General features: G+C 39.7%; 1 protein-coding gene across 1 annotated transcript; it reads right to left on the reverse strand.

The window, feature by feature from the left end:
* Nucleotides 1-485: 485 nt before the first annotated feature.
* Nucleotides 486-13,731, reverse strand: slc26a6.1 (solute carrier family 26 member 6, tandem duplicate 1). The gene is made up of 17 exons (XM_080898718.1): nucleotides 13,701-13,731; nucleotides 12,849-12,959; nucleotides 12,387-12,526; nucleotides 12,030-12,194; nucleotides 11,318-11,470; nucleotides 10,586-10,668; nucleotides 9,849-9,996; nucleotides 9,240-9,353; nucleotides 9,010-9,087; nucleotides 8,585-8,680; nucleotides 8,371-8,477; nucleotides 8,034-8,103; nucleotides 6,192-6,281; nucleotides 4,919-5,080; nucleotides 3,880-3,934; nucleotides 3,358-3,482; nucleotides 486-525 (listed from the first exon to the last, which is right to left on the reverse strand). The coding sequence occupies exons 1-17, from the start codon at nucleotides 13,714-13,716 to the stop codon at nucleotides 496-498; spliced, it is 1,743 nt and encodes a 580-aa protein (XP_080754844.1). The 5' UTR covers nucleotides 13,717-13,731; the 3' UTR covers nucleotides 486-495.
* Between the last annotated feature and the right edge of the window lie 312 nt (nucleotides 13,732-14,043).

The following is a 14,043-nucleotide window of genomic DNA, read 5'->3' on the forward strand; positions in this document are numbered from 1 at the left end:
GTTAATAGTGATGTGAGAAAAGCACCAAAGCGACGGAGAAAAACTGTAAGAACACTGTTGCCTCGGTTAATGAATAAGCCCATCAGTGCTCTGTGTCTGCATTGTCATCAGGTATTCTCAAGTCTCAACAGCTTAATGGATAAGGCGCTTCTCTTCAAAGCTAGGATGTTTGGGTTTGAGTCCTTTCTGGTGTGACAGATAGTGCTGCGGAGCAGCAGGTGTACTAGGCTCAAAACCAGGAGATTCAAACTTTTCACTCTGCATTGAAAATCAGCAAAATTTCAGAATGTTTAATAACAGCATGAAATGGAGAATACATTTGTTGTTACATTTATTTGTGGAAATACAAAAAAGCAAAGACTGAGAAAAGCCAACCTGGGAAATGTGCAACATGCAAATGCAAAAGAGCATTTCTGTCAAAAATAAATGGACGCCGTCCACCCCAGGGTTGTGTTTGGGGTCTGCTTTATGCAGAATTATTGTCCCTTTGTTGTTTTAACAAATGCTTGTGTCCGAGTTGATTTCCTGATTAGAAGCAAAGAATAAACAAAGAAAATCTTTAAATATGTTGAAATGCGACACAAAAGCACACAATAGCAGATTACAGTTTAAATGAGCAATTTAAAGGAAAGAAAACCAGTGCAGCAAAATATCAGTTCACCAGATTTACAGTTCAATAGATAGAGTGTAAAAATCCCCCCAACAGAACAAAACAAACATAGTGTTCACAACACGCATACAATTCTCCCAAGAGCTGTGACTGCACCTGTGACAATAAGTGTCCAAAATCTCAGTTTACTGGTAACTATGACTAAGCATTTTAATTTTATATTGGGAGAAATGATTGAATGAGCAAAGAGAGTTTTCGGACACAGAAATAATATTTTGTGATCCACACTGTCTCCTCTGGTCAGCCAGATCCAATCACCTTCATACATGATCTAAAAATGCAACTGAAAAGACTCACATGCAAATCCAGCTAACACAGCTTCAATCCTCCCGCCTCAATCAGAGACAGTGTACCAGCCTACAGTCTGCTAAATTCACCTCTAACTAACTACACCCCTACCCTTCTTTCTTGTCTTTTCTTTTCTCAATTTGCATTTTCACACTTAGTATTTTTCAGCCTGTACTGACTACACAAGTGAGTGAGTCAGTTTCACAGATGCAGTAGTACAGTACAGAGGAGCTGTAAACAGTTACATGTTCGATGTGGCTACACAAACACAGCAGAAAACCTGCTGCTCAACAAAACACATATTTAAAAATATGAGATGATTTTAGGAGTGTATGAGCTCTGCTTCCCCGTGAAAGTGGAGTTGAGCAGTTGCAATAGGCAGAATAAAAGAATTGTCTATCTATCTATCTACCTATATATATATATATATATATATATATATATATATATATATATTAGGGGTGCAACGATATTCGTATCGATATTGAACCGTTCGATACAGTGCTTTCGGTTCGGTACGCATATGTATCGAACAATACAATTTTTTTCAATTTTTTTTTTTTTCAATTTTTTTTTTTTTTTTTTTTTGTGTCCCGTTTGGATCTATAGCCATCAGAATTGTTGTCTTGAGGCCAAGAAAGATGCCAAGAGGATTTATTTTAAGTGGATCATCATATTGGTCCATTTGATTGACCTTTATTATAATTATGAATTTATTTTATTTTCAGTTGCAAACGGGACAGACATGACTGTGGGATAGGACAGGGGGAAAGAATGAAAGAAAGAGGGGGAGAGAAAGAAAGAAAACCAAAGGGGAGAAAAAAAAGAACAATACAAAATTTGTAATTTATTTTATCAACTTTCCTTCTGACGATGCTGTCTGTGTTGAGCGCTCAGTGAATCTGCATTTGACTACTCCGCCTAGGCTCGAGAGTGCAGCCTAGGCGGAGTAGTCGAACGCAGATTCACTGAGCACTCAACACAGACAGCATGGTCAGAAGGAAGAGCGCAGGGCAAGCTAGCAAGACAGAAGTGGACCTCCCCACCCTCATTCAGATCTGGCGTTTGGAATTATTTTGGTTTTCATGTGACGTATGACCCTGAAGGTAAGCGAGTCATGGACTAAAGTAAAACAGTATGTTGGATGTGCCATGCAATGCTCAATTACATGGGTGGGAGCTAGTGTGTTAGCGCAGTTAGCTCGTTAACGTGTTGGCCGTCTAGCCCCTCTGTATAGGGTAGCTCGTTAACGGAGATTTGCCGTGTTGTGGCGTTAAGGTTATTTCAACGAGATTAACCTGAAAGCACTAGTGGGAACACAACGAATATGACTGCACATTTACACCGACATCATCCTAGTGCAAAGACAAAAACAACAAGCATGCTACTAACTTTAGCCGAGTCATTTAGACAGCTGTTAGCACATGATTCTCCTTATGCTGCTGAGAATATAGCCCAGAAGAAGCGGATAGTATAGCTTTTATTTTGGAAAGAGACATTTCTCTGTAATAAACTCTCTTTTCCAAAGATGAGTGATTCCTCAATCAGATACAGGGCTCGCAATATCGCTAGCCCGACGTCCCGGGGCTATCTCTGCCCTGCCTGTCGGGCTATTGTAGGAAGGAAAAATATATGTCAATGCTTTTGCATTCTTTCAGAAATGTAGCTGGGTAATTATGTCATTGGGTGAGCCACTGTCAATATGTGACATATTGAAATCGTGTTTGAATTTGCGCTTGTTTTTTTGCTTTCACTTTGCAATCGTGCGAACTGTGTATAGAGAGCGACAGCACTGATCTGTGAGTGATGATAATTTGTGCACCAATTCCTCTGACATCGTCTTATTAATTGTTAGCTTACTATGCAAACATGACAAGTGAAATCTCCCGCAGCTTAAACATGTGAGAGGTTGATCGCGCAGAGAATCGCTGAGCTTATGTGAGTGCGGCAGGATATATATTTCACTACGATGACCTGGATGACTGAGAACCTTCACAGACAGATATATATTTTAGTTCTGCTGAGCCAAATAAGACAGGTCAGGGTGAAGAAGTGACAGCCAAAGAAAAGCTTACCACAAAACGGAGAAGTTATGACAAATCAGACTATAAGGCAAAAAGAAAGTGCAGCTTTATGGTTTCATGGACAAAAGAATTTCTGTGGCTGCAATATGACGAGCTAAAAAACAACACGCACAAGGGTTAGGGTTAAATTTAAAAACTGTACTTTTGTGTTAAAATATATATTTACAATTTTAATAAATGACAAATTAAAAAGGCATGAACATTTTTTTTTTGTATCGAAAAAATATCGAACCGTGACACCAAAGTATCGAACCGAACCGAACCGTGAATTTTGTGTATCGTTGCACCCCTAATATATATATATATGGTGCGTACCTCCAGGGACCTGGGTAGGATGGTGAGGCAGTGCTGGACGGCATGATGGACTGATGGAAAGAGACAGGAGCGGGGCAGGCTGTCTGGTATACAACCCTGAGTCTGGAGCTGGGATAAAACTTTCTCTGTAAACATGCAGAGAGAATTAGAAATCACAGAATTTACAGCGTAATTTGAAATATTTACTGATGTTAATCACATGGAAAATGCTTTTACACTCCCATGTCTCATTAGAAAGACACAACCTGCCGTGTGTGCACTGGCATACAAAAAAAAGCTCCTAAAGAAAAAAAAATGCGACAGCTACATGAAGTTCAAAATGAAAGAAAAAGAAGCTTGAAGCAAAGCTCCAGTTAGGAGGGGTTGTGAGAACCTGACCTGTGGAAACAGTAACAGCCAAACCCAAGAGAAACGGAGGGTGTGTGTGTGTGGGTGTGTGCGTGAATGAGTGTGTGAGAGAGAAATAGAAGATAAGTCACTCTGTGGGAGATACAGTAAGAGCGCATGAAACATGAGGCTGACCTGGGCAAGCTGCCAGAAAAACACCGACACCCTGGATGTCCAAGACTTCTACAACCTGGTGAAAACACACACAAACATAGGGATCTTGTGACCATATAAACATTACCAATATCATATAAAAGCACATGTATACATAGTGGGACGAATACGTTTCAATTGTTCTTATCCATTAGATAAGAATTATGCAAAAGCTCTGCGTCAACATGCACACGTGTGACGTTGTTAATCGCGTGGTTTGTTTTTATCTCACACGTGACCAGTACGCTGGTCTTTTCTTACATAACCATTTCTTGCTAATATCTTTAATCAGCAAAAAGATATCAGGCTGACAGCACTTTTTCCCTCCCGAGGCCTTGAGAATTAGTGAATACATCTGTTTGGTGATCCAATTTCTAAAGCTGAATTTATTTTTAGTGATATTGACGTAAAACAACTGACTGAATATTTCTCTAAACTATATTTTCTGTCTTATCTGTGACAAAAAGTTGTAGGTAAAGAAAAGCTTTAGCTTAGTGAGAAAGAAAATGTCATTATTTTGTTCATTCAGCTTCAGTCTGTTGTAGTTTCCTTCATAATCTCCACATTTGCTGCTGACACAACACTGATCTGTTCCAACACACACACAAAAAAACCTGCAAAATACGTTTCACTTTACTTTCAAACATGAAGATAAATTTTAGGAACTTAGAACTATTGTCTCAGAAAAATATATCTGGACTCTGTTTGACCTGGAGTCTTGTAGATTTTAATTATCTTGTCATTATTTAGCATCTTACCCATTTACATTAGCATTAGCATTATTCGTAGCATGTTACTGGCTTCTATAGATTTTATTCAGTAAATTTTTTTTTCTGGGTGATAGTGGAAAGAGAAGTTTTCAGAGAACAAATAAAAAACCTACAATACTGCCCACTATGACAGTGCCTCAGAGAATAAGTTCCCTTTAGACTGTTTAGAGTAAATATAAATATATCAAACAAATAAATTATTTCTTCATAGAAATACATTGGCTGCATTCATCCTGCACTTCTCTCCTCACCTTGCAAAGTGCCGTCATGGCCACAGAGTCCATGAAGGTAACAGAGCTGAGATCCAGAACCAAGCAGTAGGTGTGCATGTGTGTCTGCGCTGGGGGGGAAGAAACCGAAGAAGCAGCGATGTGAACTCCAGCTGAGTTTTCCTTCTGACCATGATTCACCGTCTCCAAGTTGCAAGAGGAAAGAAGTGAAGAGGAAAAGTTACAAGTGAAAAATTTACATTTCAGTGCTTCAAACATGCTTTTGAGATTTTTCTATTTCAAGTAGAGGTGCACAAATACACACACAAGCACATTGCATAAAGCATGGGGCTGGCGATGAAACTCAGAGTTACACTCACTGGACATTTTCACCGATTCAGTTTCTGGAAACATTCCTCAGAGATTTTGGTCTCACGCTGATGTGCCAGCATCACACAGTTGCTGCATATTTGTCGGCTGCACATCCTTCATGTGAATCTCAAATTCCACCACATCCAAACGGTGCGCTATGGGATCTGGTGACCATGGATATCATCTGAATACAGTGGACTGTTGATACGAGGTAGGATGGAGCCAAGTTTTCATGTTATTTACACCAAATCCTGACCCTCCCATCTGAACGTTGCAGCAGAAATCAAAACTCATCAGATGAGGGTACATTTTTCCAATTTTCTACTGTCCAGTTTTGCCAAATTGCAGCTTCAGTTTTTTGTCTTTAGCTGACAGGAGTGGTACTCAGTGTGGTCCTGTGGTGCTGCAGTTCGTTTGCTTCGACATTTGTGTTCAGAGATGCTCTTCATGGTTGTAATCTGTGATTATTTGATTTACTGTCACTTTTCTGTTACCATGTCTACCATGTCGAGTCCTTTTCCTTTGACCTCTGACATGAAAAGGGCATTTTTCCTTTAGAACTGCTGCTCACGGGATATTTTCTCTCTTTCATCCCATTCTTTGCAAACTGTAGAGATGGTCATGTGGGAAAATTGCAGTAGATCAGCAGTTTGTGAAATACTCAGTCCAGCCCGTCTTTTCTCATCCTACGTTCAAAGTCACCTAAATCACCTGTCTCTGAGCTACTGCTATGTGATTGGCTGATTAGAGTTTTATGTCTAAAAGACTTAATGTTTGGTAATCATTAGGTTGAAGATTCAAGATTAATAGTTACATATCAGGACAGAGCTCTAGGAGATCAATGTGTGTGTGCATATGTATGTGTGTGTGTGTGTGTGTGTGTGTGTGTGTGTGTGTGTGTGTGTGTGTGTGTGTGTGTGTGTGTGTGTGTGTGTATTGGCACCTGTCTTATCTTTGTGAACACCAGTTCAGAGTTGGCAAAGTAAAGTGGACTTGAACATGTGAGTATCGTCACGCCTGGAATTTGCTTCGCCTGTTAAGAAAAACAGACATGCATTTAACAGTGGACAGGTGTAACAGGTTACTGTAGTGACACACGGGCAGTACTTGCAGCAAAATTCTGGTGCACTCACTTTAAGGGACATTAGAAAAACAGATGTGTGCAGTACAGTAGGGTAACACCTGTGCCATCTCCTTTGTTCATTAAAAAAAGATGCTACTAGATATTGATGAAGGTATTTGTATATGTTCTCTATTTTGCTGTTATATTTTCAGCAGATGTATGGACAGACTTAATATTCATTATTGTTACCATTAAATATCTATACACATAAAGACTTAAATTCTTCATTTTAAGGTCAAACAGTTTAAGTCTATATAGCTATAGAAAAAAAAGGCTGTTTCTTATTGCTCAAATAAAACATGACCCTGAGACTTAACTGCTAACCGCTAAGTTAAAGAGTAAGAAAATGGCTGTTTGTATTTAGACTTTAGAGACATGGGTTCTTTTTTCTCAGCTAATCTGGATCTTTTGTTGGGTAATCTGTGATTCATGTAGGGTCTTCTACAGGGAATTCCACTGTATACAGTACCACAACATCTATGATGTAAGATGAAGAACATACACAGAGGGCAGATGTGCAGCAGCCACCAGAGTAACAGACTGAGGAGAGAATCGAGTGGAGGGAACAGAGAGTGAGAAGTTAAGAGGAAGTCACTGATGCTCTGTGCCCAGACAGATTGCCTTGGGTTGCAGTTTGGTATTTTGATGTGTGACAGATGGTCGGTTTCAGCCTGGGGTGTATTTTTAGTAGGTTTTGGCTCTGTGACAGTTTCACTTAATAAAACCTGACCTGAGGAAGAAAACATGGTTTGTTATTGGGTGTCATGTATGCTTTTTCTCTCGGTGGGGGGTTTAGTACTTTATATCATCAACATAAACAACGGAGATTCGTTTTGATGAGGGCAAAGGGATTTAATAGCTGTGATGCATGCATACACAGCTACTGAAATATTCCAGCTTAAATATATCTACGTATTTCCCAAAGGCTTTTCCATTATGTCAAAAAAATCTACAAAAAGTCTTTCACGCTGATGTTGATGTGTTTATGCTAATTTGCACACCAGCCTCTGTCTGAAAGATTGATGTGCAGATACAAAACAAGCTGTGGAGAATTCATAATTGACTGGCTTTCATACTGATACCACTTTACATACGCTAGCTCACAGACTGCAGCCAGCCAGGATCATCGGGAGTCATGTAATGTCAGCGTGATTCATCTCTGCCAATCAATAAATCGTTGTAGCTCTTCACATTTTAATAGCCCATGACCCAATTACGAACGACTGGATTATTAACCCTCGTCCTACAGACATATTTTACACATCTGGACACAAGGAATACTTCGCCTTAAGGAGCAAATATAAAGGGTGTGTAAAACTGAAGCTGATCAGAAAGAAGCTTAAATCACAGAGAGATGCTGAAGGAGGAGAAACCCCAAATAAAAGTGTAACAAGAAGTCTGAAGAGAGTTTAAATTCAGTCAGTTCTGCAGCTGTGTAGTGAAACCTCATTTATACTCTGACCTTATAAGAATTTCAAAGAATCTCTTCTTTAGATCAACGACCGTCATGTTCTCAACGTTTATAGTCGCTTGGAAAAGATTTCAAAGTTAAAACTGTAACAAAACAGAACAGGGACTGCACTGGGGTTGTGTTTTAATGATTTTCTGATTATTTCTTTTCTTTGATGTTGTGAGATGGATTTATATTTTTCTGAAGTTTACCTCAAGGTAGAGCTCCACATCTCTGTAACAGTCTGTACCAGGAATGTGACCCAAAACAACGGTGGTGGAGCTGGAAGATGAGGACAAGATGAAAAGTGTGAGAGAGACAGAGGGGAATACTGATGAGTGCACAAGTCGTCCTGAGTCCTGAGGGGGGAGAGAAACAGACAGTGGAACCATTTAAACCATATAAAAGTATGTGAAGCAATGACTTTGTGAAAACATAATAAATGTTGGCAGGGACTTTTGGATTTTCACTCCAAAATAAATACAGTGATTTTTTTTTCTTTTGGTCCAAAATGCTCCATGTAAGGTTTGTAAAATCACATTCACTGACTGTTGTGTCCTGTAAAGGAGTGTGACCAGAGAGAAGACGACAGCCACAGCCAGACCCAGATCCAGGTTAAAAATGAAGGTGGAAGTCAGTGACACTATCCACACGAGCTAAAGGAACGCAGGGAGAAGAGAGGGAAAATTCCTGGATCAGTCCCGGAATGGTGTTTGTAGCTGTTTCTGTGCTATGATTAATGATGTGTGTGCGCCAAGCCCACCAGGTCTAATCTGTCAGATTTCCAGAGCAGACGCACATCTCTGAACTGAGCCAGTATGCCCTGAAGGTTCACCACGATAATCACTGCCAGCACTGCCTGGTACACACAGCAAACCATTACCCAACATTGGCTCAGACACGTGAATCACCCTGGCGATCGTTTCCATGCTTTAGGGAAAGTAAAGGTGTCTTAGCGCTACGAGACATTGACTCACCTCATTTCATGTCCTGTAATCACGTGTAAACTTGCCAGAAAGAAGTTCTTACTTATCATCAAAATAATACTAAAAACTTTAAATATTCCATTTCTCTGTTGCTGTCTGGAAAACGTGACTGCCATGGGTGAGAGTCTGGTGATTTGAACTCTAGCTGTAAGAGCTTGTATAATAAACATTAATAATACCTGTTATGTTAGATTCGCTTTACCTTTGGCAGCTGCTCAAAGAGATAACCAATCTCCAACAAGACTGTCAGAATCAACAGAGCTGACACCAGACCAGCCATCTAAAAATATGAACAAAAAGAACACCGCAAGCAAAGAAGAAAATGACTTACAGCACATTATGAGACTCATAACGTTTTAGTAGGTGCTATTTTAGCCTGATTAAAAATGTGTTTAGCTGAAGGGAGCTGGACTTCTGAAAAAGATAATTGACCTGTGTTTTGACACCGATGCTTTCCTGGACCATGCTGCGAGAAAAGGAGCAGCTGACAGCAAAGCACTGAAACATCGCTCCAATGGTGTTACACAGACCCAGCGCCAGCAGGTCCTGAGGCAGGGACATACAGCTGAGTCCACATCTTTAAATGGCTAAATGACTAGCTACATCACATTTATCACTTATATTTGATTTCTACATGTTCTGTATCTACAGTACATCACCCTACTCTTCATTTTTGCCCTGCCCTGGGTTGCACGGCCAGAAAACTCTGACTTACTCTCAGTCGTCTCTACAGCAGATTTAACAATGAGGCTAAAAAAGGAAGTAGTTGCAGTGAATTGTTCAAAGAAGATTCATCCAGGAAAGTCAGACAAACTTCAAAAAAAGAGTTTGAAGGGAATCAAAGCTGAGGTTCAGCAAGTGTGCCTACATTTGCAGAAATCTGGGGACACCACTTTAATTTCCAGAAGGCACTGGAAGTGCAGTTTCATTAAAACACCTTTAATTAACTTTACTTCTCTCAGTTTCTCTGCACGATATTGAAACAAATAACAGAGTATGTATTTTCTGATCTGAGTTAAACTGTTATTGGGGTGAATGTACCTGACTCGGGTCCACACAGTAGCCATGTTTGTTGGCAAACATTGAGCCCATGGCTGAGAGGAAACTGAAGCCAATCAAAGCCAAGGACAGAGCTGGAATGAAAAGCTCTCTGGACTGAGACAAGGAGGGAAGAGCTGGGGGAGACAGGCTGGAGAGGAGCAGGAGGAGGAGGAGAGGTTCTTTGACTCAGTGACTAAGATATTATTAAAAGGAAAGAAATTATAATATTCAGTATTATAAAGAATTATGACTACCTTGTGAATTATTCATCATAACACAGCATTTTCTTAAAGCTATCAGGTGTGACAAAGCTAGCAGCACATTTGCAACATGACAACAAAAGCATGAAGAACTGATACTTTTCTTCTCATAGAAATATTTGTGAGCTACAGTTTAGATGTTAGTGTCATTTTCTTTGCATGATATTAACACTTTAAAGCTAATAGGTAAATAAAAGCAGCATAATGTCTTTTTCTGCCATAAATCTACTTGACTCACTTTGAGTTAGAGAGAATTACATTTTTCTGGAGTCACATTAAACTGATTCATTTCAGACCATTTTTCTAAAAGGATTTTTCAGAGTCTTTTTGTTGCTTTTGTGTTGGAGGGAATATTACATTTGACAGTTAGAAGTTAGCATTTGATTTTTTTTTTTTAAAAAGAAGAAGAAAAGAAGAAAAAAGAAAAAGCAAATCTAAATGACTAAAGCAAACAAACAATAACCCAGTTCTACTGACCCACTGGGTATGTGTCCCACCACCTGGACTCTGTGCTGTCCAGCCAGATCCATCTGTACTGACAGGAGGGTGCTGAGAACAATCTATGAGAGAAAAGCAGTGGAAGTGACATTTTCTGCACTGAATGTTCACTTTGGAAAAGAAGAATATAAAGTAATCTGCATCCTAATATCACATAAATCGGCCAGTTCAAGTACACACTGACATAAACAGATAACTGATAAAACTAGGCTTTGTCTTAAAGCTTTTTCCCCCATGATATACTACAAAACCTACAATTGTATATAACTGAAAACATGAAGCATAAAAAACGTCGGGAGTTCTTTTGCACGCAGTACGTTTTTTACCTCTCTCGCTCTCTTTTTTTGTTATAAAATTAAATAGCTGTGTAATTACATAGCTGTAACTACATTAAAAAATGTTACAGTAATCCTTAATTGAAATCTTTAAATTACTTGAAGAACTGAGAAGCAGTACAAACAAACAAATTCAATTCTTATCAAAACATCAGACAAGAGAATGATGATTAACCAGTGTCCAGGTGCACATATTTGCTGTATGTGGAGAATCGTGGCTTTGGAGATTAAAAACAGATTATTATATAATTATGAGTCATTCATCAGTTCATCACCGTGGCATCTGTCCATCTGGGTGCATCTTATGGACATGAGTCTACTGTTTATGTGTTTGTGTGTGTGCGTGTGTGTGCGTGTGTGTCTGTGTGTGTTTCACCAGTATAAGCTCCCATGGTATGGCGACAGGCAGTTTGTTCTTAAACCGCTCATTCAGCAGTTTGCCTCCGATGAGCATCAGCAAAGAAACCAAAGAGACTAACAGAGTTCCTGTTACAGCATTGGTCACTCCATACAGAACATCTATGAAAGTCTGCAAGACACACACACAAAACTTCCAGCTGCACTTTCAAATTATAGGACCTGCTTTAATAACGCAGCAGGAAACTGCATTTGCTCTTACGGCCACCTGAGGTAGCTCCAGAAGAATATACTCACATGTCCAAATGCCCAACTAAATGGTTTTCACATTTTCAGATTCATGTGCTCTAGTGCACATCAAACCTTACAGTTCAGTGGCTCTGGAGGAAATCAACCACCTGCAAAGTGCTGATAAAACACCCTGACACTTAAGAAGTGCAATACTGTCAGTGTAGAGGTGACACGATGTGTCTTTGAAGGAGTTTAATTTGCACCACGTAGTGCCAAAGAAAAAGAAAGTAATTTACAGCCACGGCCCATGCAGTTAGGAGGTATCATTAGATTATTTCTTTATTCCTGATAAAAAAAAAAGTTCACAGAGAGGTTTTTTTACATGAAGTCTAGAAAAAAGGATGATGCTCTCCTTTGTTTCTTGTTTCTGGACTTACTTATTTCAGCTCAAAGGTGGCGTGCCTGAATGTGTGCATGATAGTGCAGCTGTTTCAACTGACCCTAGGTGAAGCCAGCAGTCCAGTATGTTTCTGTACTGGTGCTCCTGTCATTAGCGGCAGCTGTACGATGATCATGTGCAGGGCGGCTGCTGTGGTGTAGGCTCTGATTACAGGATCCGACAGCCAGCGGCACACAACACCTCCCCGCAGCAGGTACAAAAGGAGCTAAAGACACACAAACGCAGACACAAGAAGGTTTAGTATTTCCATTTTGACTGAGTGCCACTCTAGTCTTAATTAATTAAAAATAAATGAATGGTAGTTTACAAAATATCAGAATCACAATTCTGGATGTGTGTGTGTGTGTGTGTGTGTGTGTGTGTGTGTGTGTGTGTGTGTGTGTGTGTGTGCGCGTACTTGTATTAGGCCACAAAGGAAGGTGACTTGCACCGTTACGTTTACTTTGGCTGCTTCAACAGCTGCTTCATCACCGTCGCTAAGCAACTCCACATTAGCTGTCACAGTCCCAATCATGATGGACAGGACAGCAAAGGTACCTGTCACACCCACACACACACACACACACACACACACACACACACACACACACACACACACACACACACACACACACACACACACACACACACACACACACAGAGCAGCAGAACTAGTTTACTCTTTCCTGAAGTATCTTTAGTTACTGAATTAGGCTTTATTTAGTAAAATGATTGAATAAGAAAAATACTTTTTAAACGATTAAATTTTTTTTTTTGCAACAGAAAAAATTCCTAATAGATTTTCAGAGGTGCTCATGGAAACGTCACTGTATGGAATGACTGTAGGAAAATCCAGAAAAGCGTCAAATGTAAGAATCACCGATGGAGAGGTGTCTGGAAGTGCCAAAGATGAAGTAGACGATCAGAGGATAAAGAGAAGCGTACAGACCAAATGCTGGAGGAATTCCTGCCAACATGGCATTGGCCATACCTGGAAAAGAATAAAGGAGGCGGCTGTGCAAATCAGTGTTGAATAAATCTGTGGATAATATAGGTGCCAATTTTCACATTTACACTCATTCTAAACCCTTCAGCAAATTTGAATGAAACTGGGTTCATATGAAGTCTGATATGAACTTGAAATTATAAATCTTAGCTCAATTTGACACTTTGTCTGTAATGCTGCAAAGCAAAGTTATATGTTTTTAAATTATTTCCTTTCACAATGTGCTGTGACCTCTAGAATTGGCAGTTGCAGTTTCCATTTTGAAATAATTAAAACGTATGGCCAGGCTTACATATTTATCCAATGAAAGCAATGTTTCTCTGCATCACAACCTCCCACCTACACACTACACCTTAACCTTACAGGCTGTAAAATGCAGAAACTTAAATATGATTGTGAATTAGTTATTTTAGATGTTATATTTGGATTCAGCATATTAAAATGCACAAGAAAGAAACAGCTCACTTAAGTGCTTAAATTAAGGTTAGGGCCACAAAGTTGCCACAAAGATCTACGTGAAAGTTTGATGGATTTAATAATTTATTGTTGGTTAAAGATTATTATAGTTCTTTAGTCTTTATCAATCAAAGTCATATTGTAAATCTTAATGCGATAAGGGAGGGGAATGAAGCCTTTATAGATTTGTGAGTGAAGGTATTGTGGCAGACTGTAGTTCAGACTCTTTTGTGACTTTTATGATACTCTTATCTGTTGCTGTAGCCTAACCCTGGGGTAGATGCATGATCCCAACGCTGATGCCAGACACCAGATCTCCGACGGCGTTGTGTCTAACGGAGTAATGAGGGAGCCATGACAGGACGGGAATAACCTCCAGCACGAAGCTTTTTATCCTGGAACCAGAACACCTGGAGGAAAACACGCACAAGCTATCAGCTATAGAGCCTCAGATAAACACAGCTGGGTCAAACGCAGTAAGGCCAAAAAATGTTATCCTTTGACTCACCGACATTGTGACTTTACCCTCTCCGAAAGTGACAGACACTTCTTTTCTAGCCTCTGCCCGAGGAGATCCAGCTGTGCTTCGTCCAGGGCGTGTGCGAGAACAAGC

The sequence above is a fragment of the Rhamphochromis sp. 'chilingali' genome (genome assembly GCF_963969265.1).
Source record: "Rhamphochromis sp. 'chilingali' genome assembly, chromosome: 12".
Classification (NCBI taxonomy): domain Eukaryota; kingdom Metazoa; phylum Chordata; class Actinopteri; order Cichliformes; family Cichlidae; genus Rhamphochromis; species Rhamphochromis sp. 'chilingali'.

Excerpts from the sequence above, each read along its gene's own strand:
- slc26a6.1 (XM_080898718.1), bottom strand. Across the intron at positions 8,478-8,584 it reads AATCTGACAGATTAGACCTG|CTCGTGTGGATAGTGTCACT; the intron begins GTGGGCTTGGCG and ends GCGTTCCTTTAG. Across the intron at positions 5,081-6,191 it reads TGTTCACAAAGATAAGACAG|ACGGTGAATCATGGTCAGAA; the intron begins GTGCCAATACAC and ends TGCAACTTGGAG.